The 26,457-nt window shown below is 42.7% G+C and overlaps 2 protein-coding genes across 3 annotated transcripts; one reads left to right on the plus strand and one right to left on the minus strand.

Annotated features, from left to right (window-relative positions):
- Positions 1-24,743, minus strand: rapgef5a (Rap guanine nucleotide exchange factor (GEF) 5a). 2 transcript variants are annotated; one of them, XM_077590176.1, is made up of 28 exons: positions 24,690-24,743; positions 21,497-21,575; positions 20,333-20,550; positions 18,339-18,389; positions 17,796-17,902; positions 17,597-17,718; positions 17,330-17,507; positions 15,822-15,903; positions 15,707-15,755; positions 15,539-15,612; positions 14,238-14,423; positions 11,739-11,881; positions 10,790-10,890; positions 6,080-6,158; positions 5,441-5,585; positions 4,881-4,972; positions 4,544-4,574; positions 4,398-4,476; positions 4,167-4,316; positions 3,979-4,076; positions 3,063-3,185; positions 2,819-2,997; positions 2,651-2,741; positions 2,526-2,576; positions 2,354-2,441; positions 2,209-2,273; positions 1,725-1,779; positions 1-1,629 (listed from the first exon to the last, which is right to left on the minus strand). In XM_077590176.1, the coding sequence occupies exons 3-28, from the start codon at positions 20,474-20,476 to the stop codon at positions 1,511-1,513; spliced, it is 2,682 nt and encodes an 893-aa protein (XP_077446302.1). In that variant the 5' UTR covers positions 20,477-20,550; positions 21,497-21,575; positions 24,690-24,743; the 3' UTR covers positions 1-1,510. The 2 variants fall into 2 exon arrangements, with proteins under 2 accessions (XP_077446302.1, XP_077446301.1); XM_077590175.1 differs by lacking the exons at positions 21,497-21,575; positions 24,690-24,743 and having other exon boundaries at positions 20,333-20,703.
- On the plus strand, positions 23,952-26,011 carry il6 (interleukin 6 (interferon, beta 2)). The gene is made up of 5 exons (XM_077591312.1): positions 23,952-23,990; positions 24,137-24,286; positions 24,563-24,661; positions 25,572-25,715; positions 25,788-26,011. Exons 1-5 carry the CDS (start codon positions 23,952-23,954, stop codon positions 26,001-26,003), a joined length of 648 nt encoding a protein of 215 aa, XP_077447438.1. The 3' UTR covers positions 26,004-26,011.
- Positions 26,012-26,457: the final 446 nt, after the last annotated feature.

The raw sequence follows: 26,457 nt of genomic DNA on the forward strand, positions 1-26,457 counted from the left end.
TTAATTTCACATAAACCTATAATTTATTCATTTCCGTTCAAATGTCCACATAGTAAAACACTTCTATAGAAAAGACATGTGGCTTGAGAACATCAAGTGGCCATGAATGTATTGCTTAGTGATTTACTTTTCTTTTTTTTTGCCTTGAAAACAAATAACAGTTCAGAGGCATAAATTTACACTTATTACATACGTCAAAGGCTTCAACATGCCCTTCTTGCATTAATTCTTGAGCATCATGCAAACAGGTTTCAAACAAAAAAACTTTCCCCAGTCAGGAGTGTTTCAAACACTAAAATAAAGCGCCATTTACTATTATTTATTTTACAAATTTCCCTTCTCCCTTCACAGCACTGTCAACTGTAGTAAACGTCTCCAGGAGGACAAAATAACGCCCAGATATCAAGCTACTCTAGCGCCCTCATGTGGCCACAATATGGAATTCCTATATAGCATCATCATTAATATCCAGTTTGTCAATTTACAAGTGCACGCTGTTGCCCTCATTGAGAGAGAATTTTGGCAGAAAAAGGAAAATTATTAAATCCATACCAAAGATTCCAGAAACATGCGCAGGTGACTTTCTGTCCAGTTTCTGTCTGCATTGTTGAACTTTCATTTGGCCACACTAGCAATCCACATACAAGAAGAAAGAGCACAATGCCATTGGATTTTACCCCGGCAAATGGCGTGTGAGCTCTTTTATAAGGGTCCAATCTGAAAAAACACTAAAGCAAAGCATCTTAAAGTTACCTTCTCAAATCATTTTCCCCCCCAATATAATTCTGAAGATCTGCATCAACCATTGAATGTGAATAATATTTGCATTTAGTGTATCCTTCCCAGTATCTTAAAAATCCGCAGTGGAATGTGTCTACTAACTCTTATTTGGCACTCAGTTTTCGACATCTATTTGACTTCTTATGAAAAATACAAATATCCAAAAGTATACAAAAATCTGTTTCCATATGAGTTATAATGCATGCTATATACTGCAACAAGACTTTGTGGTAATCTGTGAGTGAGAGGCCATTCAATTGGAAGGGAATAGCACAAAGAGAAAAGTAGTTTTACGACGCATTTGTGTAACATTTGACAAAATGGATATTTAGGTCCATACGTGGTAGAAATGTACGTTCATTTCAATATCAATATTGAAGTGTTAATAGTTTGACCACCGGCGGCAAAAAAAAATAAACTTGGAGGTATGTTTGTTGAATGCTCCAACACTGACTCGTCTTTTGAGGTATAAAATCAACTGCACGACGATAAAAAGAAAAAACATCTACGTGGTAACATCTAGCAGCTGTGACAAAATCCCGAAAATACTTAAGTGTAGCAAACGATGGACACGTGAAAAACTCTTCAGTCGGCATTTTTTGGAACAGAAATGAGAAACGTTAGGAACATTGATAAATAACGAGAAAATTAGCGCATCACAAACCAGACAAATCAGCCATATTTAGCCGTATAGATACTGTACAATCCAATGACATCCTTCCTTTTGCTGCTAGGCTCGCGGTTCCAGTTTGTGGGAGAGTTCAAAGAGTGTCTGCTGATTGTCAATGATGTGTAAGTAGTGGACGCTCGCCCGCAACTCGGCGCTGTCCACCCCGATCACTTCGTTGCCTGGAAAGTGGACGTCAAGTTTATTAAAAATGATTTGCTACCATTAAAAAAAAGAAAACACGTGCTAATGATAGGATCATTTTTTTTTCTCTTACCTGTTTGGTCACTTTGGCAGTGTCGAATCATTCGGACCGTGTCTGCGATCATGTGCTGTGAGCGGAGATGGAAAAGTATTGAACATACATTGAAGATGAGTACATTTTTACTAGAAATAATGTGGATTCTTACAAGTCCTCGAAATCATAACAGACTCCTTCAAAAATATGGGTTGACGGCCAGACGCCAATTCTTTCGGTGCCATTGACGATGACGGATAATGATTGGACGTCTACTAGTGACAAAGTCACTCCTATTTAGAGAAGTCTGATTAGACAGCACGTGATTGGACGACAACCATCGTCAATGGCACTGAAAGAGTTCAATCTGAAACTGATCCGAGATTAAGCTATTGATTTTAATTAGGTTTGTCACTAGCAGACGACCGGTCCATTAGAATTTTTTATTTTTTAATGGACTTGACGTCAATGAGTTCGTCAAGGACTATTTTGTTAGTTTATTTGCCGTTGAGAATCCACTCACCAACTTCTCAAAGTTCACCAGGTTATCATGGAAGGTCTTGTTGCCCTCGTGGATAAAAGTGATATCTTCAGTCATAGAAAAAAGGGAATAATGAGTTTTATTCAAGTTATTTGAGTCACCTTAAATGGGACTCAAGGGAGCTCACCTTTCAAAAGAAGAGGCATAAAAGGGATCTTTGGAGGTTTCATTCTCTTGAAAGCTTCTCTGTAGGCTTTGTGGTTAAGGGACGGATCCTGGCACACCCAAAAAAAAGAGACACGCGGTTGAAACGGTGAAGAACGAGCCCATGCCGAAAAGTCATCGCATTTGCTCCTCACCGTGATCAGCTCCAACTCTGCGAAAAGTTTCTTGAACTTTCCGGGACATTTCTCAAGCGAAAACAAACAAAAATGCGGTTAAAAAGCGGACAAAGGGAAGCCACACATAAAAAAAAACAACTCACCTCCCAAGTTTGATTGAGTCGACTCACCGCCGCTGTGTTGAGTCCCATGATGATGGCGAAGGCGGAGTTTAAATTCCGCTGCGTCTTACAACTACGCGCGCAAACACGGGACATTGCGTGACGGCGCCAAGTGGCCTCTCGGCGAGCGCGGCGGCGGCGCATCCTTACTGTGCGGCGATCTTGATGAACTTCTTCAGCAGTTGCACCCGCTTGTTGAGCGATGCGCACATGAGGACTTCGGACATGACCCACTGCTGCACCTCGTTGCAGCGCTGCAGCAAAACGGAGAGCGCCGCCGTGTGCCCGCCGCCGGGAAGACGCCGCAGGGTGTAGTAGACCAGCTCTTGCTGCGGCCATCAGTTTTCAAGTCACATTTTGCTTGAAAAGACAAAATTCTGCACTTTATGAATACCTCTTGGATAGATTTGAATAAGCTCCAGTCCAGGTGCGTAAAAGCCGCCGCCACGTCCCACGTGTTGATCCCCAAAAGACGCACCGGCCTCCTGCTGAGCTCGGCGCCGTCCGTTAAAGGGGGCTGCGCGTAAAAACAGGACACCGTTGATATTAATTACTCAGTCAAGATTATTCAACCATATTGGTTAAAATCATTCCATGTCATACACACTATTTTTACATTCTACAACAAGGGTGTCAAACTTATGTTGGTTCGCAGGCCGCATTAACGTCAACTCAATTTCACGTAGGCCGGACCATTTTAGATATAATATTTAGATTTTTCTTTTTTTAATCGGATTAAAAGAAATGGATCAGAAGCCCTAAATATTCTGTTTTTTTATAGATCTAAAATAATGTTTATTTGAGCGTAATTTCTTCGTAAGGGAAAACGTCTTTTAATCATTTGTTTTTCATTTCAAAAGGAAACAAAATATTTGTTTACGTTCAATATTAAAGTGGAAGACAGAAAATATTTGAAAAAGATTTTACAAAATGCTTTTTGAACTAAAAACACAAGAAAAAACATTGCAATTATTGATTTAAAAAGGGGAAAATCATAAAATACAATTTACATCTATAATCTTCATTTGAATTTGATCCTAAAACAGAAAGTCGGCACTCATAATTTACTTTCTCGGGCCGCACAAAACGATGCGGCGGGCCAGATTTGTCCCCCGGGCTGCCACTTTGACACCTGTGTTCTACAACATTCATTCAACATTTGATCCACCTTAAACATTATTTCACATCATTCACTACAGTTATTTAAACATCACTTCATTTTGTAAACTGTTATTCTGCCTCAACATTTTTCCACCTCCTCATTCCAACAGAAGCTGTAAAAAAAAACCTTGTCTAACATTTAACATTACCAAAATCTCCACGAAATCCCTCCGACAGACGACAAGCTTCCCCTGCGGCGTCAGCGACTCCGAATACACGCAGTCGCTCGGCTGCAACGTCCTGCGCTCTGCGCGCGACAAGCACAATCCCAGGATTATATATATAAAAAAAAAAACCTTTTTTAACCACCCGAGGGAGAGAAAATAAGTTTCCTCACCGCCACTGTGGGAGAAGACGGCAAGCACAATGTCTTCTTCCGAGCGGTCCATCTTCACTCTCACAATTCTCAGCAGCTCGTGGGCTTCCAGCGACGGGTGCGTGTGGACGCTCAGGTACGAGTCGCTGCTCACGTACACGCAGCAAATAACTGGGAGAGCACAAGACTTTTTTTTTTTACATTTGGTTCCTTTTTTTTTTCCCCCCCTTTCATTTTCATTTTTGCGATTACCTTCTCTCGTGTCGGGCGGCGGACTTCGGAGTGGCAAACAGTTTTCCTTCAAACTCAGCTGTTGGTGGATTTGTTTGCTCTGGTAGAGAACGCGGCGGTCAAACGCTGCAGTCCAAACTTTACAAATGTGTCGTCGGGTTAGTTACCTTTTGGCTGGGTGGACAGTCTTCCATTGTGCTGTGAAGACATTTGTGAAAAATGAGGAGAGACCTTTCACTAATACGGGGAGTCCTTCCTCATGTTATAACAGAGTTCCATCCCCAACCCAAAGTTGAATTTCCCCATTAAAGTGGAAATCTACGTCAAAATAATTTGTATTAAAAAAAAAAGTTAAATATATTAAAATAAAAAATGAAGCCGCTCTACTCAGCATTATTGAGAAGCAGAAACTACAGGTAAATTTATATAAGATCAACCAAAGACGTCCAAACGTGGCAAACCGAGGCTCCCCGTGCATGTTTACCTTAAGAAAATTGGACTTACTGTCTACGGCGTAGAAGCTTCTGGAACTCTTTGAGGTCTTTTTCCAGCGTTGGAAACTCGTAGAGATCCTCAAGGACGCACCTGTAAAGAGTCTAAAAGAGACAAAGAGGGTACACGTTTAAAAATGGATTTAATATTAACAATAACAGTCCCAACATGTGAATTGATGGATCCCACACTGCAAATACGCACGGATCCTGTCCCATTTTTTGGTAGCTCAGCTTTAGAACAGAAATGTGGGACAAAACGCCATTGTAAATCTCTTGCGTATTGTTTATCTCAACGCTATGCTTCCATCGCCTCACTACGGGGCAAAAAAATCTCAAGAGACGAAGCACACTTATCATTGACCTCTCCCGCAATCCCAAATCTGGTCTCATTTCTCTGTTACTAGGCAACCATCTCCTCGATTGCACGCTCGGCAAGATTACACCCCCCGCCGACCGAGCCTTTCGATTTGGTTCCCGTGACAACCTCGCGATGAAGCCGACAGGTTAGGCTTTTGTCGGATTCCGTGACCATGTACACTAGGCAATGTGGCAGCGTGTGCTTTTTGGCACCTTCATGAAGCCGCGAACGTGTTCCTCCTCTTTGAGAAAGTCCTTGTAGAGTCGACTCCAGTGGGAAACCAGCTGCAGGACCTTGCGCTTCCTGTAGAGGGTGTCCTTGCCCTCTTCCTGGCCTCGACTGCGAGCGCCGCTATAGGTGGAAAGGAGTCAAGGACACAACATCCCGTAGGACGGAGATTAAACTCATCGTCTGCCGTTGACAGGGAGACACGTACGACTTATTTGGACTCTGCCCAGTCAAAATGAATTGGACTTCTATCCCCGTCAATGGCAGTGAGAGTTCAAATGCAACCTGGGAGTGATTTTTTTTCCTACCAACCTAAGAATGTAATTTCTGTAAATAATTCTGTGTGAATTCTGGAACACAAAAATGATCAATTAAATCATGTGAAAATTGTGTCGATAACCGGATGATCTCTGCCAGCCCTCCCTGTCAAAATGGATCGGACGTCTAACGCCGTCAACGTCAGCAAAGGAGTGAAAAATATATACATGTTGAAAAACCCCACCTGGATTTGACTAGATTAACATGATGTATGATGTGAAATGAAGTCATATTACAGTAAATAATGTGGAAAAGTGAGTCAAAATGTCACCGTCCACGGCAGTGGAAGGAAGAGTTAAGGATATTGTCCCAGCAGAGCTTGACAAAAGTCGTGGGTAGACATGAAGACCAGGTAAGTTAACAGGAAGTCATCTAGCAGCATTTCTGGAGGAGGACAAACATCATTAACAAAATGGTGAGAGGATTAGTCTGACAATATTACATTATTAAGCTGTTTTGATTGCCATTGTCAGTTGAACAGTTTATTTTAGTCTACAAAGCCAGGCACGATGATTAATTGATGGTTACCGATACAGTACATGCACCGAGACATAAAATGTACAAAAGCCTAAGGGCATGTCTTTCACTTCGCATGATGAATAGGAGTGCTCATTATTGCCCTTGTTTTTAGTGTCGTGTGTCATGTCAGTTCAGCTCATGTTATTTATGTAAGTCAAAAAGACAACTTGTTTTTGAGTCTACGTCTGAAAGATTGACTTCAAGTCAGAGGATTTAGGACACTAATCATCTTTAACAAAAAAATGAGCCTCTTTCATTCTAAGTCAAGGGTGTCAGACTCGGTCGGGTTGGTTCGCGGGCCGCTTTAACGTCAACTTGATTTCACGTGGGCCAGATCATTTTAGATTTAATATTTCAGGTTTTTTTTTAATAAATGGATAAAAAGCCCTGAATATTCAGTTTTTTGTAGATCTAAAACAATGTTTATTTTAGCTTTTTTTAAAATATATTTTTAGAATTTACAAAATGATTTTTGAACTACAAAAACAGAAAGAATGGATTAAAAAATTACAATTATTGATTTAAAAGGGGGAAAATCAGGAAATGTAATATACATCTATACTCTTCATTTGAATTTGATCCTAAAACAGAAAGTCGGCACTCATGATTTACTTACTCGGGCCACACAAAATGATGCGGTGGGCCAGATTTGGCCCCTGGGCCGCCACTTTGACACATGTTCTAAGTGATTATTTTTCTTGGATTAATTGAACACATTTTCGCCAAAGATTTACTCTTAAAATGTATTGAAAACAGAACGTTTTTTTGTATTTTTAATGAGTGGAGAAAACTAAATGTCAACAACTTTGGTATATACTACTAACATTAAAAAAATATCTCATTGACATTTTCTAGTTACTTTATACGAAGAGTTACTGAGAGTATTTTACATTTCGCAGAAAACCTTGTTTTAGTCATTACAATCTACGATTCACGATCACTGCCAGCAAAATTGGACATTAATCACAGTCAACAGACGGAAATGAATAAAATCCTTGTAAAAGTCGTGTTCCGTGACACGCTAGCAGCTGAGAGCGGAATACAAAAAGCCCTTGAGAGAGACGAGTAATGAGTCATTCCTGGTCGTCCTTTGCTGCGCACCTCGGAATATTCACCTTGGGAAAAAAGGGCGACCTAAATATTGTTCCCTACCGCACCGAGCCCAGGAATCAATTATAAAAGACATCGCCGAGTCCTTTCCATCAATAAGTGATGAGCGCCATCTTTAGGGTTTGAACGGGCTACCGTGCGATGCTTCCGTGCACTACGGGATGATAAAGCGTGCTAATCCGCCAGTGTGCTCTGTTGTTATTATGCTTGTACGCGGGGACGGGTCGCCGCTTTTCCGCGGGAGCGTGTTTGCGCTTGTTTGACATCCCGCGGAGCTCGCTACGCTACAAAACAACACAGGTATTCCAAGTAACTTGATGTTTTACCATGCGGAAATATTGCCGGTCCGCATTCTAACGGCGGTGAATGAGCAAATACGTAGTAACACATATTTGTTTAGCTCTTTTATAATGAGTCTAAAATCTGTGTGTTGATTTGACACAAGTAAATCTGTTAAAAGTTTTGGTTTTAATTTTAAAAAAAAATCTATTGCTAAATGAATTATGATTGAATGAGATTAATCGCTGCATTGATTTGATTCAAGTCAATCTGTTACAAGCTTTGGTCTGGAGTTAAAAAAAAAGATAAAATATTTATTTATAGGCATTTGCTGATAGAATACTGCAGAAAATGTACATTTGTCCTTCCTGTTTGCTTCTGTATTAAACATCCATCACCGCAAGGGAAATGAATGATGAATTCATTCAATGTGATTTGACTCAATTGAAGCTATTTTAATGTTGGGTCCCAATAAAAAAAAGTTTAATTACGATCAAATGAGATTCATCCCACCGTGTTGATTTGACTCAGATTATACATTTCGATTTAAAAGGAAAAAAATAAATGACATGAATAATGGCGATCATTCGCACATTTGTCTTCCAATCTTTTTGCCGGCAAATAATATGTTTTATTTTGGATTGGCCGCATTATGGTCGCCTTAACGGTCACAAAACAAGCCTTATGATATCGTCATCACCGTCAGCAGATCAGCGATGGCGACGATGTCACCAAAGGACATCATCGCGGCGTCCTTTGTCACAACGCAGCGTCACGCTCGCACGCATCGCCGTTGGCGCGCCCGTCGTAGCGCTGGGGCAAATCCCAGGCCAATCGCACCCCCGGCAGCCCAATTCTCCCCGACGCGGCGGCAGCGAGATGGCCAAGGACGACAAAAAAAAGGTCAACTTCGTCCACCGGGACCGATTCCTGACGGAAATGTTCCTGAAGGCGGAGCGCTCGGTCCGACCGCACACCACCTTTCAGATCAACCCGCTGAAGAAAACGCACATCCTGCCCGACCCTCCCACCAACATGGACCCCACCAAAGTCATGGCCAAAATCAAGGAAGTGGATTCCACAGATTACTTGAAGAGCAAGCATAAAAAGGACCCCAAGGCCAAGGAGGAGTTTTTGTGGGACCCCGAAGCGGAGGAAGAGCGTCAGAGACAGGTCAGCAACAGACGGATGAAAGAAGGCCTGGACGAGCAAATGCAGGAGAGGCAAAAAATCAAAAACGAGCAGAAAAAGACCAAAGACGAAGAATTTGGGATGGTCAAAATCATCAAGGAGCTGTACGAGCAAGAGCTGGCGGAATTTGCGCAAAATCAAGCCGACGCCAAGAAGCAACTGTACAAAGAAATCATGGATGACATCGACGACTTTCGGAGCTTCAAGCAAGAAGAAATGCACCGGGAAAAGATGGAGGACAAACGAACGGCGCAAATACAACTGGACCTGCTGCAGACTTACTGGAAAAGAAAAACCACCAAGAAAAATTGGTCCAAAAGTGGGCGGAGCAAGCACATGTAATCCCATTCGACGCCACAAGAGAAGACAAGAGTTGGAGAGTGCATGTTTCCGCTTTTGGATTAACTAACGTGACATGACTTGTGATATTTGATCCAATATTTTCTCAAAGATTTATAAATAAATTGACCTAAGAAACTTCCACTCCGAGGTTTGCATCTTATCTCCAAATGGATCGGTTGGATAACCATCGTCCAAAATGGCGGCCAAACGAGATGATTTATTGTTATCCCTGTAAAACACTTCTGTTCTAAAAAGCTTGATAACTTTTGTCGGCTTCGGACATTTTGTAAATTGGCCACGTGTCCTTGGTGGCGATTGTCATCGTTCATGGCATTAATGCTGAACGCGTCATTGTTTTGAAGATGGAAATTATGATTTTAAACAACAAAAGATTGAAATTGCCAAAGAAGAATAAAATTAATTCAAATCCTAAAGATAAATAGAATGGATTTTTTTCGCCACTGACAATTTTATTTGTCCGGCTGAATCTATTGTGTCAATTTAACTGGAATGTTCCTCGACTCATTGACAGAGATAGATGTCCAATCCATTTGGAGGGTTGGCAGCAAATGAACAAAAACTCATTTATTCATAGCCCTCCCAGTTCAAACTAAATATATTACAGCCACATGATTGGACGTCTGTCACAGTCAGAGGCACCGAAAGAGTTTTTCGACTCATCAGATGAAATCATGAAAAATCCGCCTCACGCAGTCAGTGAGTATCTTTGCATCTTTTAATATCGGACGAATACGTTCACAACAAAATGACTTTTTTTAGAGATGGAAATGAGAGTCAAGTATGATAAATGAGTCTTGTTTTGCAGCTTAATCCCTGGAAGTGCACCGAGGGACTCGTTTAACGAGAGTCATTTCAGCATTAAATATTTGGAAGATGTAGTGCAGGTGGCGACACGGTTGCGCCACTGCACGAACGTAACAGAATGCGGCCAACCAACGACGCGGGGATTTGTTGCAACTCGTTGCTTGTCATTTCAATTTCAGCGCTCACGTTTGAAATACATGCGAGATTTGAGTAGATGTTGAGCTAAGGATTAGGCAAAAGGAACAGGAATTTTGCAGGAGTGAGTTATCACTTGCCTGGATATTTGTGGTTTGGGACGTTGGATTTTTTTTTCTATTTTCATAGGATCATTTAACCCGTTCACTACTGGCGTCTTTTATAAGAACTCACTACAGGTTTTGAGTATTGTATAGTATTGTAGTTTTTTGACATTAAAAAGATTCAAATATTCTTATTGTGAGGTCTGGCTGTTCAAGAACCAGAAAAAAGAAGTCATTTTAGCTGAAATTAATCGGATCTGAATAATTGGATCATTCTGGTTGAAGAATAAATGCCACTTTTCTGCAATTGATCTCCGTTGCAATTAATCCAGTCTAGAGATGAATCTCGGAATCGATATTTTTTCAATTTCAAAACCATAAGAATTATTTTCAACTTCATTTTCTTGAGTCAAATCAACAGAGTGTCAGCCCTCTCAGTCCAAAATGATTGGACGTCTAGCAACGAGTGAGTGAGTACGACGTGTGTAAAGTAGCCAAATCTAAACGTACCGCTTTCCGTGCTCTCCGGCGCCCCTCTCTGGTCGTCCAGCCTCAGGTCGCTGAGCAGATGCTCCAAAATCTTCAGCGGCGTTCCCGACACCACCACGTACCTGAAAGAAGAAGAAGACCCATAACAATCCTCTTCTCTTCCAAAGTCGCTCCGTCCGCCGTACGTTTCGTTCTCCGGTTCGTCGATGAAACGAAAATGAGGCACGTCGAACGCGCGTTCGCCTTCCTCAACTTTGTCGTCATCGTCTTCATCTTGGTCGATGTCTTCCTCGGCTTGGGCCAGCGTGGCTCGCTTGCTGGTCATCCTCATGCTCGGACGTTTTGAGGAGCGCACGTTTACTAAGTCGGGGCGGTTTCAAGGAGGTAGCTCGCTGTTGGCTTTTTGGCTGTGTGCGTGCATGTCAGAAACTTTTCATGCTTCCTTTGAAAGCGTAAAAGTCAGGAGGGGAGTGTTGCCAAACACACCCACTTTGTCTAACTCACGCCTAATGTCAACACTCCCTTGTTAGTGTTTTCACTTCCAGGCCTCACGGGCAAAAAGGAAAAAAAATGGAAAAAGAAAACGGGATAAATAGCAACAGTAGTAGAAGTCCTTGTGAGTGCTTGTTTGATTTCTTGTCTATGAATGTTCAAAAAGTATTTGTGTGTGGATATTCTGTGTTTTTAGAGTTTAATAGTGCAATATGATGCTCCTTTTCAGCCCTGCTTCATATATTAGCATGAAGCTAACGTGTTTTCAGGAAAAAAGAAATGAACATTTTGTACATGGATGCACAGTGTGTCATTTTCTTTTTCTTTTGCATTTTGAGGGACTCTTAGCCGTCTACCAAAATGTAGTCTGTGTCCATGTTTGATGGATAATTACTAATTACGTTATAGCTGATTACTGAAATGAACCAGAATTTGCTCACCTAAAAACCAAGCCGCAAATGCGATCGCTCAGACTGACCTTTTGTCTTCCTCTCGGGACCCGCCCCCTGACGACGTGGGCGAGGGCCGTTCCGACGGCGACGTCAGCGACGACGAGGTCACTCTTTGCAACACCAGCACGTCGCGTCCTCGTTCCTTCAGGCAGACCCTCCCGACCGCTTCCTGATTTGACAGAATTCAAACACTGGTCACTGAAACGTTCCGCGATCGCCGGCGACAGGCGTCCAATCTATTCGTGTAAAATTGCCTTGATGGTGGAAAGCGCAATCCAAGTGTAAGAACATTTGACTCCGAATCAAGTGCTTGAAATTTGGCGTAGAAACGCATTTTGATTGGACGTCAACGGCAGGGAATGAGTTAAAAGGGAAAGTGGATGGGTGACTGTGGCACCACATGACACCTGCGCTGAGAATAAAGGCAGCACAAAAGGAGCGTAATAAGAAACAGGTGGAGGCAGAGGATCAAAAGAAGACGTGAAGAAGCTTCCCATCTCCTCCAGCTGCTTTCCGCACGCCGCCAGCCCGGAGGTCCGAAGAGACAAAAGTGTCACCGCCGCCTCCGACTCGACTCCAATCACGACGGAAAAAAAATGAAACGGGATTATGTAAGACGCCATTAGCGAGAGCGGTGGGAACGCGCCGCTACAGAGTAAATAAGTTAGCCCATTGTCGTGATATCCGATTCGACGCGTGATTTCCAGCGCCAAGAACAACAAAAGCCATAGAAGGCGCAAAAATAAAAAATAAAAAAATAAAACAAGATCAAAAGGAGTTCAAGCCGACGTGCCGCGACTGCTAAAATCAGCAGAAAACACACCCAGGTGATTAGGGGGCGCCAGATAAGAACATAAATTTAGCTGCAGAGAGTAAGGGGAGGCGCAGAAAGGAACAAAATAATATACAAAAATGGAAGTTGAAGGCTGTGCGTGTGGGGCCGCGGACGCTTATGTAAGAGAGATTAAAAGGAAAGACAATGGAAAGTAGGCAGGTGGAAAAAAAAGAGGGGAAGTCATTAAATAGAGATTGCATGAGTTTTATCTAAGGCTGACAAAAATCATTGTTTTGGCGCTGGGCTTTTTCACATGGGCTCATATAAACATCTTTTTGGTTCAAAAGTATGTTGTAATCGACTGACAACATTCCACTTCCTGCCTTTCCTCCATTTTATCTTTCCTCTCTTTAGCGGGTTCAATTTAGGTCTGCCCGACTTCAGGCCCCAGAGATTCCAATCGGGGAACGAACGCGGCGCCGCGCACCTGCCACGTGACGCGCCGTGCAAAGGAAAAGCGCGCTTGTGCCAAGCCAAAAAGGAAGCGCCCTCTGATCTCTACCCTTGCGTCATCATATCTCTGTTATGATAGCTCCGGGGTAGAATTCCTGGAAATGACGGATGGGAAAACGAAAAGCAAAAAGCCCAGGCCTTCGTGCACCGACTTGGGGCTTCGGACTAGAGGAGACGAAGGCAAATTAAGCGCGCGGGAATCTTATCGCCATGGCAACAGACGGTACTCATTTGTCAAGGTTGGCTGTCAGGGAAAAAAAAAAGAAAAGTCAAATCAAGTCGCCATGACAACCTCGTCAAAAGGAAGAGGTTCGGTTCGGCCGTCGCCGAGATTCGCTTTTTCCTGCTCGATTTGATGCCTGCCTTTGCTCTTATTTCATTAATATTTCAAAGCGTAGCATTCCATAAGTGAGTAGACCTACGGCATATTAGAAAGGAGTCTAGTAGAGAATTTCTTCTGATATGTCACACTCGCATTTTTGCTTCTTCTCGTTTGCCTCATCCGGAGCTCAAACCCGATGTCGGTCATTGCTGTCATTAAAATATGGCTGAGCGGGACATCTTTTGAAAAAAACATGTCTAAAAATAAATTAGTTTTTTAAAAAAAATAATTTCAGACCTTTTGATTGACAACACCAATAAATAAAAGGAATATTTTGTGGCTTTAAAACAAATGTCCCTAAACCTTCTGTCATCAAAATAATCGTCCAAAAAACGCAACAGCCCTCGTTCCCACGGCGTTGACGGCACGAGACATCCAAATAACTTTTGACTGGGACGAACGCATCAACATCGGCCAATGATCTAAACATTGAGATGGGATAACACCCCAAAATGAGCCTAATGGCGATCTTAACGAGACATTTCTCACTTGACGAGGCATAACCAAACGACAAAGTAAGCCGAGGAGACGCGTAACAGATGCCACAAACGCGTGTCTTAACAGCCCGGCTTCCTTTCGCTTCATTTCTTGCCCTCGGGTAAGCGCAATTACATCGCGGGTAGCTTCATTAACACCCTCGGTGAGAGCTAATGCGCTACCAGCAGTGCGCTAATACACGCGGAGATTGTCATGTTTACGCTGGGAAGCGAATAGCATTTAAACGCCGTTAACGGAGAAATATGTACGAGCTAGTCGGAGTGGAAGGATTACTTTTAGTGATGTTGAAGAAAGTTTAAGCTTTGCCCTTTTACGTTTCTGAGGTGAGAGTTTATTTGACGTGATCTGCGTACTTACCGGCTGGTTCCTGTCCGGTAAACGATAGTTGTGGTTCTGCAGCAGCCGGCAGCCGTCCTTGGCCAGACGCTGCACGGCCTCCAGGCCCAGTCGGTTGGTGAGTTCCTCGCGGCCGGCGCTCCCCCCGCCGCCGCCGCCGACTCCGCCTCTGCCGCCGCCGCTTTGCAAGGCGCACACGCCGGCCAGCTGCAAAACAGGGGGCGTGAACACATATCTCAAGCCGCAGTCCCAAGACATGACGGGAACGGATTCACTTAAGCAATCGGAGGGAAATACAAAAGTAATCCGGGGATTGTCTAACTTTGCTATTCATCTTCAAATCCTCATTATTTCAAATCTTCTCCATTATACTCTGTAATTCCCTCTCTCGCTCTCTTGCGCTTCTCCTTTTTGTCTCCATGTCAGCAGATCTGGCGGAGAAAAGCGACTGCCAGTGATTATCAGCAAAGTGGGCGGGAGTGCGTGCGTGCGTGCGTTCGTGTACGTGTGTTGATGTGTGTGTGTCTGTGTGTGTCCATGTCCGTGTGTGCGTTCAAGTCTTATAATCAGGATTTGGAAAAGTTTGAACCCTTTAGGCTGTGCTGAATTAAGAGCAAAACGTTTCATTGTAATGCAAAAAAAAGGAGGAGATAAAAAATGATTGTTGAAAGTGTGCAGAGGAAACCAAGGATGCCAAAAACTATTGTTTTGATGGATGGTTAATCACAGATTAAGACTAATTGGTTCTCACTCGATATAAATCGCGTGTTAATTACAGTGAGATTACTCCGGGTTTCATATTTGAGCTGGAAGTGCGCAGTGATATCCAAAACGGCTCTGGAAAAAAATGGATTATCAATATGATGTAACTTTGCATCTGTCTACTTGTTTTTCAAAAGAAAAACCAAATTCTTGCAACTACCATTTAAATTCATTGCATCATCTGCTTTGATCAAGAACGACAGAAATGAGATATTAACAGTTTTGGGGTTTTCAAACGACACTGGGAATACACCAAACTCCCATGTGGGACATTAAAACTGTTCAGCCTTAAAAGACATTTAAACTCACTCTTGTTTGGGGAGCCGATTGCCTGCTTTTTGAACGGATTGAACGTATAACGCCTTGAACAGCGGTGCCAGACTATTTTATTTCTAAATGTTATGCAAGAGTGGAGCCTCACAACACCCTCACCCTGTGTTGACTAGGGAAGCACCCCCTACCGCAACTGATAACACGCACGCGCACCCGTCAACAAAGCCCTCCGAGTGTTTGTTTGGATGGTGTGTCACACTATTTTTTGATCTCTTTTGTCATTTTACCGGGCTGGTTTCTGCAGATGGCGATCGAGCGTTCCGCTGACTTGTTTCGGGCATCTCAGAGTCCTGCTCTGATACTGAAATGAATAAAAAAAATGAGTCAGGCGACATCTTTATTTTTTTATGCAATGCCATCTTGTGTAAAATACTAAACTTTGCATGTTTACTCACAAGCCTTGCGCGTCTTTCGGGCAAGAGCCGCCGCCAACTCGTTTTGTACCTGTTGGTTAAGAAAAGTGGTCGTTAAGTTGCGCTAGATTAGTGGTTCAAATTTATATTGACTTACCGTAGATGTGAGCATTTCTAAAGCTTTCATCTGAAGGATCTCGCTGCACACGTCGCGGTTTCCCTCAGAATCCTCCTCCGACCTGGGGAGAAACAGAAATAAAAGCAAACTAATAATCACGATTCATTGCCGTAATAGAGCGATAATGATAGAAAATCCTCTCTGACGCGTTGCAGATGAATCTCAATAGGTTTGTCACAAGTAGACGTCCAATCCATTTGAACTGGGGGGGACGGCAGCTCGTTCTTCCCTGTTCTAAACTACGTGAACTCACTGTTTTGCCAGCAATGAAGAAGAAGAAGAAAGAGCGAGGCAGCCAGAAGCGCCAGACCGAGTCAGAATGTTGAAAAGATAATCACGTGTGCTCTGCACATTATTTGGGCCGACAGTCAGGATAAAAGGAGAAGCTCATAAATGTTGGAAGAAATGGGCCATATTTAATCTTTTCATTTTTACTGTACAACCGTATCTATCAAAAAGATTGAAAATCCCCTTCAAAATCGGGGCAAACCGTACGAGTGGACAGGTAGGATTAATTCATGCTAGTGGCTTTTTTCATAGTAGTAGTGGCCATGTCTGTCAAACACATCATGTTTTAGTATTTGGATTGGAAATACAGTCATGGTATCGCCCAGCATTAATAGACGTATACCTTTGGTGGCGTTTCAATTCTGCACGCTGGCGCGTCTAAAAATGCCGTGGTTTGGAAACGCCACGTACGCCACTTTTGTTCATTTATCCGAGTGACAGATTGAGTTCAGCGTCAGGAATCCCACACACGGTAGAACCGTTAGCCGACACCCGCTTGATGTCTCCCACGCCAGCACAGCCAGGATTTAGACATTTGAAAGGGATTTGGATTGCTGCCGGAATGAGAAGGAGATATGCAAGAGAGCGCGGAGCGCGTGTCGCATGAGCGGGCGTCCGTCCGCTAATTTGGGCGCTGCGTTTTTCCATTTTCAACAGGGAACACTGTGTCGCTGTTCCTCTCCAAATTTAACCACATCAATAGGCACTTAACAGAGCACCAAATTGACAGCTGCGTACAAGCGGATGATGTGGGTCGGATCAATCCAGATGCTAATGGTGTCGTTACACAACTCTGTCCCCGAAACTAACCAATAGCGGCAATCTGGCGCTTGGCGCTAGGCCTCAGCGATCGCTAAAACATCATCAATTGCTCGTATTATCAATTTTAGGAACGCTATTCGACTTTACAGAGCTAATAGTACTTCTTACATTAATAATGCAGAGAGGCCACTAGATGTCCCCAAACCAGGAGCGTGATAAATCACCACACCACACAAACCTATCAACATTTCAAATAGTGCATATGAAATGGAAACACGTGAATTGCGGAATACAAATTGGGAAATAATTAGCCACGAAGGGTAATAGACGTGATGAACGTGAACTGGTTGAAATAGGGCACCCCGCAAGGCATGCTGGGAATTCCGGTGCCAAAACAGCAGTCACAACTCAAAAAGTTGGAGAAGATGGAGACTTACGGGCTGTTGGTTCTGTCTCCGCAGCGAAACTGAACGTAGGGAGCAAGTTGTAGGAGGAGCCTAACAGCTTCTGGCCACTCCCCTTCATTGGCACGGAACTCGCAGGAGGTGGAGTCGCACTCCTCGAAACTGAACTGGTAGTAAGTGTTGGAGTCGGAGAAGACCACTCGCTGGTCCACTAGCAGAAAATACGCAGAGATGATATTTACAATTTGACAACGTTCTTTTATGAGGGTTTTTTTGATCATTATTCTGGGGTGGGATTACCAGACAGGAGGACCCCAAGCTCCAGCAGAACCTGCCACACCCGCACGGCGGTGGTCCGACATCGCACGTAGACGCACTGTTCGCAAAGCCACTGCACCAACTCCACGCCAACATAACTGCGCCTGTTTTGATGTGCGGCAATGGCAGTGAAGGAGTTAAAGAGCAGAGGGACAAAAAAAAGAAGGAAAAAACAAAGTACCGTATGATTCGGGCTAGGTGAATCTTGTCCTTGGCCGGGTACGGTCCGTGCGAGAGGAAGCCGTTTCTCACTGCCCGGCCGGCGCAAGGAAAACTCTGGGAGCAAGACTGCAAGAACCACAAAAACAAAAAGTCACTTCAAGATTTTTGGCCTCCTCCTGTTGATTTTAGGTCATTTCCTGTTAGTTTTGAGGAAATACGACTTATTGGGAGGAACAGAAGGCCAATTTCAGGGCTGCCCTCTAAAAAATTCTCTAACTAGAATGCAAAAAAAAAAAACTTTTGTTTTTCACACCAACAAAAAACGATTCATTTTCAATTCAAATTTCCCGAAAGCTACTCTTCCTACACGTTTTGTTAAATCTACATAATCCACAAATCAGAACATCCACATTTACCATTTACAACGGTACTTTCAACTCCCACAGAAAGCACGGAAAAATGAAGCCCGCGGTGAAAATCGTACAAGTGAGCTCATCTCTATTTAGACAACAAAGACGACCAGGGACGATGACATCATCACCGTGCGCGTGCATGTCCTCACCTTGTTTACTGTGGGACCGGCGCTGGGTCCGGGGATTGTGTCAGGTGATTGCTGTTGAAAAAACCAAACACAAGCACGTGTATAAATACACTGAATCAACACAACTCGGACAAGAAATAGAGCCCTTTTTCAATCTTTTTCGCCACCGTGCGTACAATGAGTTCCGTTGACGAGCGCTTCACGTCATCGACTTTACGCAAGAGACTTCCCGTGATGACTATCTGACCTCAAATCAGTGAAACGAGACACTCTTACTCTCACGCTTAATACAAGTGGCCGCTTAATGGCTACCTTTGCCCTGGGCACACCCAATTTACCTTGACTTCTATTTCCTTTTTATGGATTTGAAGTAGCACATGGACTCATAGAACGGATTTAAAGCATGTGAAGACAGAAAACAAAAAGAAAAAAAACTCTCTGTCTCAAGTCACTGGCTGCTATGGTGGATTTATCAATAAACGATCTACCATTGAATCATTTATGCCAAGTTCTGAATAATAACTCAGTGGCTATCGATGTCCGATTATTTTCAACAATAAATACAAACATTTCTGTCTCATTTTGTCGAGGTCGTGAAATTGAAAATGGGTTCAACTATCGATACACAGATGATAGTTTTACACCCGAGTTCACACTGTCATCATGTGGCGTTATCTTAAAATCCATCACAGACAGTTAGCTTTTTCGCATCTCTTTGTCTCCCGTCTCAGTCATCTCACCAGCTCGCTGACTCACTTCCACTTTTCTGGCACGCTCAAGTGTCGGTGTTCTGATCCCCCCCATCCCCAAAAAAATGCGCGCGCAGGGTGCCTATTTGTTGTTGGCGGAGAAGAAAGATGAGGGCTATAAAGCTCCCAACACATGCTGACACGCTTATCTGGGCGACGACTTCAAAGTGCGTCTGTGCGAGCGGCGGAGCGTGAGGTCATTATCTGCCGACTCGGATTAGATTGCAAACAACGAGGCGATGGGTCACGAGGAAATCACAATGGAGACATCAAAGCGTCGATGGAGGAATGGAAACGGGAGGGGAAATTGGCATCAAAGGGAAAAAAATGAGTTGAATGTTTTAGCGCCATCCACGACCATCGGGAGTAAACTCCAAGGTTTGCCTTGTCACACAATTGACGAGGAGAGACGTCCAATCCGGCTGACGGTGACAATGGATTGGACGCCTATCACCGTCAATGGCAGTGGATTGTTTAAAGTAACAAAAAAACAGTAGATCAATAGTAGTAGTGATATGTAAAGTATGCGGGTATTGCAGTGCGCATCTAAAATCTTTGTATCGATTGTTCCACCAAAGTAGTGGGGTCAAGAAAAAAATGAACTGCCATCCTTCCTACTTCAAATGGATTGGGCGTCTAGCGCTGTCAATGGAAGACAATGAGTTTGGCAGTGTCTGACCAAGCCAGGGAAGCAAAGACTTTACATTCAAGGGAGTATGCAGTGATTTAGTGCTAAAAGAAACATATGTTGTCGTTTTTTCAAAGAATATGGTATTGCTACCGTGAGCCCGATGAATGAAAAATGAAAAGCCACACTAGTCGGGAGTGCAAAAGTTCAAAAAATAGACTGCTAATCAGTCAGTGGCGAATGACGACAATCCCCCGCTGTGAAATATATAATAATAATCCCACATGGAGACCCGGAGCAAGATTGATGGTCCTCGCTTGATGCTTTTATCGTGTCAATTGAAGCCATCAACGTTGGTTGAGGCTGCGGATGATGAACGCTTGCCGTGTTCGACTGGAGAGGCCACTTTTGCACTGGCAGTCTAACCTGAGGCCGGTTGCCTTGACGACCGCAATGTGAAAGTACGGTACGGTACGGTAGGGTAGGGAGCCTTATTATGGATGAAGGCTCGCGCGTGCACGCCCGCGCGCAAACAAACACGAGGCTGCGACACTCACGCTTGGGACAAGTCGTGACGCGAGTACGAAACAAAAATGGTCATCCGCGGTTCGGTTCGGTTCCCTTGGGATGCTACTCACGCTCTTCTTCCGCAGGTGCAGTCCGTGCTTAAGCAGTCCTGGCAGGTCTCGGATTTTGTGCTTGAGCTGAGCCTGGTCCCGCGCGCTCCGGTTCCAGCGCAAGCCCGCGAGCAGGCCGTCCTCTGCGGGCTCCGAGTCCTCCATGACGGCGCCTTGTCCTCGGGGGCCGGTTCGGCTTGGCCGTTCGCCCCCTCTGCCGAGCGCCTTCAATGGGGCATCTGCAACGGAGTGGCGCACGACTCAACTCGGCTCGGCTCGACCCGAAGCACCTCGCCTTAGAACTAGCTACTATTTGAGTTGTTCCGCAGCACGTCTTGCTGGCTGGCTGGCTGGCACACCTCAGGTTAGCAGGCGGCGTGACTAGGCGTGCGCGTGCCCGTCATTGAAATGGAGCGAGCGTGCGCGCGCGCACTCTCACCGCGACGATGGATTGATTATACCTGGGACAACTTCATACCTTTTGGGGGACGTACAATTGCGTAGATTTTGGAATTTAGGGGGGGAAATGACTGGAAAGAGAAATAAATCTTTTATTTTTCTCATTTTCAAAAACGTTATTTTGTTACTTACAAAAAGGGGAAATCGCTAATATGAATTTCTTAAATCACTCTATTTTTAATGTATTTTTTTCAAATCATGGTGGTGAATAAAAATCAGGAAATTATTGTATTTCATTTAAAATCCTATTTTAACATCTCAAATTGTTTATATTTTCTAAACATAATTCTTTCAACAGAGAAAAAATATTAATTTGAAAACTGGGGCCTGGCAGTGATCAAATGATAGCCAGTCAAAAGGGTTCGGACGTCTAGCGCCGTCAATGGCAGTGGAGGAGAAAAGAGTCAAATGCGAGCCATCCCAGTATTCGATGACGGGAAATGAGTTAAATGCAGTATGTGAGCACTTTTTAACAAAGCTGCTCCTATCTGCGTGCAGTGGGGGTGGCTGCTATACATTCCAGTTAAACCTGAAGTAAACGGCAGGTGAGTTGAAACATGAGCGGCCTCTTTGCGGTGGCTCCCCTTCATTCAAAGCACTTTTATTTTCCTTCTTACACGCCGCTGTATATTTGAAACACTTTCAAAAGACTCCACATTTCAAATCGCGAGATGTGCTTTTACAAAGATTCATTCCTAGTAGGGATGCGGCGATTGATTGACTTACCCAACAACTGCTATGTGATCTTTTATAGTTAGGATGCCGTGTTTTTCGGACTACAAGTCGCCCCCGAGTAGAAGTGGCACTAGACAAAACAAAAATGCACAATGAAAGTGAAAATATTTAAGTTGCAGTGGAGTAATAGTGGAATTTTGGGGGGGAATTTTATTCATTAGTGTTTTTGTTAAGCCTTTATTATAAAATGGATTGGACGTCTAGCGCTGTCAATGGCAGATAATTAAGTGGTGGGGAAGTGCTGAATGAGAAAAGGATGATTTGGAGGAAATTTATGTCGATGGATGATGAAACAAGCAATAAAAGTGATGAGGTAGAGGTTCAAATGTGTTAATGCTGCCGTCTAGCGGTCAAAGTGAGAACTGCAGAGTGTGGGGGGTTATTTATGATTTAGCCTAGGCTTTTTAAATGTATTTTTAAGAGGCAATAGTTACAATATTTAAGAGTGTTATGTTATATCTTAAAATACAAATTAAGTCTCAACTTGACTTGATACTTTTCATTTCTAGCAAAAGCAACAAAACAACAACTAACTTTACCAATTTCATCATACGCAGCTGGGTATGATGACAATTAGGCTTTTGTCGAGTCAATGATGATGACAAAGCCTATGTCCGATTATTATGATAATTATTAAAAGCAAAAGCATCCACTTTCTTTTGAATGACACAAAACCAGGGCCGACCAAACTTCCTCTTGGCCCTTTTCACCAAAATGAGGAAGAGTGGCCCCTGACGCTGGATCTTGCTAAATTGTAACTTTGGCCCAGCGCGAGCGACGTGACGAGAGCAGGATTTGCCACGGTGCCTTGACTCACCGTTTCGCTAGAAGAGTAAAAGGAATCGAAAAAAATTGAAATATGAAATGGCAAAGAGGGAAGGAAACCGTGGCAGAGTCCAGGATGAATGATCGCATACAAAACTTTGGGGACTTTTCATACATTTGTCAGGGCTTTGCACGCTTTTTTTAATACAAATTTTTATCTTTTTCAGAGGTTTAAAAAAAGTCAATTTTCCCCGAGATGTAATTTTCAAATTTCCGTTTTTATTGTTATTATTTTTTGCCATTTTTTTTTACAGATCTTGATTTTTCAGTGTATTGGGCTGTTTCACGGTCATCCATTTTTTTTAGGGCTTGCACATTTTTTGTTGTGGTTTTCACGCTTTGTGTTTTTCCACTTGTAGTTTTTTTAGCTCGTACAGTCAATAGCTTTACAAGTGAGTCACGATTAGCAAACGCAATTATTCTTTTTAAGTAGTGACTAAATTCTTAAAGAAAAGGATTGCTTAACTAACTACTGAAGAAGAAAAAAACAATCATGGTTAAAACGGCCCTCACACTAGTCAAGTCATGTTTATTCATAAAGCTCTAAATCATTAAACGATAGCAACAGACTTCATAGATATATAACTGACATTTCAATGTTTAAAAACTCCCTGACTGCCATTGACGGCTATAGACTTCCAATCCATTGATTTGTTAATACTATGAAGTAGAGCTGTCAACAAAGCGATTAATTCAGGGGTGTCAGACTCGGGTTGGTTCGCGGGCCGCTTTAACATCAACTCGGTTTCATGTGGGCCGGACCATTTTAGATATAATATTTAGATATTTTTTTTATAAATTGATTAAAAGAACTGGATTAAAAGCCCTGAAATTCCAGTTTTTTATAGATCGAAAACAATGTTTATTTTAGCCTTTTTTTTTTTTAATATATTTTTAGATTTTACAAAATGATTTTTGAACTAAAAACACAGAAAAAAATGATTAAAAAATGACAATTATTGATTTAAAAGGGGGAAATCAGGAAATTTAATATACATCTATACTCTTCATTTTAATTTGATCCTAATACCGAGAGTCGGCACTCACGATTGACTTTCCCGGGCCACACAAAATGATGCGGCGGGCCAGATTTGGCCCCCGGGCCGCCATTTTGACACATGTGGATTAATTGAATTGACGAGTCGCATTTCTCCCAATTCAAATGTCTTGAACGTCCAAGGCAACAAACGAGTTAACTCATTCCTGGCCAACCCTCTCAGATCACCTCGTAACGTACACTACCTGCCTGACATTGACAGCGATAGACGTCCAATCCATAATTTTCCTAATCGTTCCTGAATAAACTCTCACCCCAGAAACATTCACTCCAAGGTTTGAATCTGGTGGACTGCCGTTGACGACTATAGACTTCAAATTCATTAGGGACAACAGCCAAATTTTAAATATCTAAAGAACAAAACAGTTTAAGACAATATTAGTCTTTTCATTAAACTCAATGTTACTTAAAACACAACCATTCATTGGCTTTCCAACAGGACGTTATCCACGGTAAAATTCCTATCGTAGCGATTCCCTCTCATCACCCCACTGATGACACAAACGAAGGGAGGTACCACCACAAAATAAGTCCACAAACAGGAAGGTGTTAGGAGAATATATAATGGCGCTGCGACATCAAGACAAGACAAGTTCCACGAGAGTAAGAGGAAGCTCAACCGGCACGCAAAATCTCATCAAAAATGTGTAAGTTGACGACTCGCTTCCCGTTTTTCTATTCCTCTTTTGGAAAAAGCCATTCATGCTTTTGCGGGGCTTCCGCTGGCAGATGCGCAAATTCTTGCTCAGGCCTGGCTGGCATCCCTGGTCGTTTGCGGCGCCGGGGCGCCCACCGTCTTTCCGGCGGGCCACGCGTCGGGCGAGGAGGAGGAGCTCTTCCCCAGCGTCTCGCCGCTTTGGGAATCGGTTTTGGGAATCGCCAAAGACCACAGGAACGACGTAAGTACATACACTCGCATTTCAGTAATGGATTGGACGTCAGACGCCATCAATGGCAAGCAAAGAATTCACGATGAAAACACAAATTGTCACATCACGGTCAAAAGTATTGCAAAATGAAATTTACCTCACGATATAAGTTTTGAATGACCTGCAACCATGACCTTTTCCAATCAAATATCCCAGCCGGATGGATACAACGTTAAGAGTATTGATACCTCAATGTTTGTTATTACTTTTGACTTCTGTATTCAGTATTCGCTTCTCCGATTTCAGTTTGAAGACGAATTTGAAAATACTATCAAGTACAATCTGCTGGAAAACTTCAAACTAGCCCAGATGCCAGCAAGCTGCCCTATCTCCAACTTTAGCAAGGTAAGAACCAAGAGGCAAAAGTACTCACACTCTGTAGTAGAAATGGGATTCAATCCTGGAAGTAACTGAAGAAAAGTACAGTCTGAAACAAATGCAAGTACAAATGTAAATTAGATTTTTTTAAATTACCCAATTTAACACTTATTGTTAAAGTAGTGTCTACATATTGGCAAAAACTTTAATGTAGGTATTTAAAAAAATAAATAACTTTAATGCACATTGCAAAATGTAAATAGCCAATACTGAAATTTAACTATGCTATATAAAAAGTCCAAAAATATGTATTTTTAAGCTCAATTTAAAAACAAAATTATTACACGTTTTTTGTTCACTTTGAGCTATTTCTGACAGAAACAAAGAAAAAACAAGTTAGTCAGAATTTGTTTGGGAAGTCGCTATCATTTTAAAAACAATGCGTTTTCATAGCTTTTTGCTAAAGTTGTGAACTACTAGCTCAGTGAAAAAGCTACATTATCGCAGGCTAACAAGTGGGAGGAAAACAGAGTAAAATGTTTGAACTTACATTTTTGTCTTGTGTGGTCATCCGTGTAATTGTCAGGCCTCTTTTGACAAAGTCAGGAGTGGAGTCAAAGTATTGGAAACTCGCGTCTTCTTACCTTCCTGCTCAAGTTTATGAGGGGAAAAAAGGATAGCAAACTTGTGTCTTTGTTCTACACTCGTCTCGGAAACAATTAATATTTATACCTAAGGGAAAACAGCACTCTAAAATATTGTACTTGATCAGAACGCAACATAAATCGAATTTTAATGTAGTATGCCGAGGCATCGTGGCAGTACACAATTAATTATGCACACCAGCTTTTACAACAATTTAAATGAAACAATTCCTAAATTGCTGCACTTTCCATCACAGTCCCTTTTTGATTGTCTTCTGCTTTTTTTCTTTTAGGAGGCTTGCCTGCACAGGCTAGCTCAAGGTTTGACCATCTATACCAACCTTTTAAAAGACGTGGAGAAGGTCTACCCTGGAAAAAGAATCGTGTCCGAGGCCACATACTACACGGGAATCCTGCTCAGGCTCTTTAAACAAAAGGTACTTTCCTAACTGTCTTTTTTGTTTAGGATATACGTATACACGTTAACACCTTGTGACTCTGTTCTAAAGGTGAAAAAGCCCGTAGACTTGACAAGCCCGAACAGCAGCCATGTGGAGAACGTATCCACGTCGCTGGAAAACCAAAACGAGTTCCACAGAAAGATGGTGGCGCATTCCGTCCTGCGGCAGCTCTTCATTTTCCTGGTTGATGGGAAAAGGGTGCTGACCAAAAAAGAGAGGCGCAGGGGGAAACACCTCAAGCGCACCATGTTTCATATGCTTTAGTCCCCAGTTTTGAGGCGTTGTAACCACTCGTTTTTCAATGACGAGACAATTCTCAGTATTTATTGCTCACACAAACCGGATGTGGTCTAATAACTTATTTATTTACAGTAATTTATTTTACGAGAGGAGTTTGCTCATATTTATTCACTTTTGTATTTAATGGTGTCGGAACTATTTATGTATTTTTGTATTTGTGAATAAAAATGCCTTTGTGTACTTGTTAGTTCATTTTTTTGGAGGGGGGGAATATTTCTATGGGTTGCATTATAACACAATCGCTTCCATTGACGGCGTTAGACGTCCAATCCATTTTGACTGGGAGGGTTAAATGGACAAGTGTTCTACCCCAGTCAGAATGGATTAAGTTCATTTTTTTTATTCTGATTTATTGCGGTCATTAAAAAAAACTTGTCGAGAATGAAGTGTAGCCTTTGATAGATTTGGATTTTGTAAC

This window comes from Stigmatopora argus, chromosome 21 (assembly GCF_051989625.1).
Source record: "Stigmatopora argus isolate UIUO_Sarg chromosome 21, RoL_Sarg_1.0, whole genome shotgun sequence".
NCBI classification, from domain to species: Eukaryota; Metazoa; Chordata; class Actinopteri; order Syngnathiformes; family Syngnathidae; genus Stigmatopora; species Stigmatopora argus.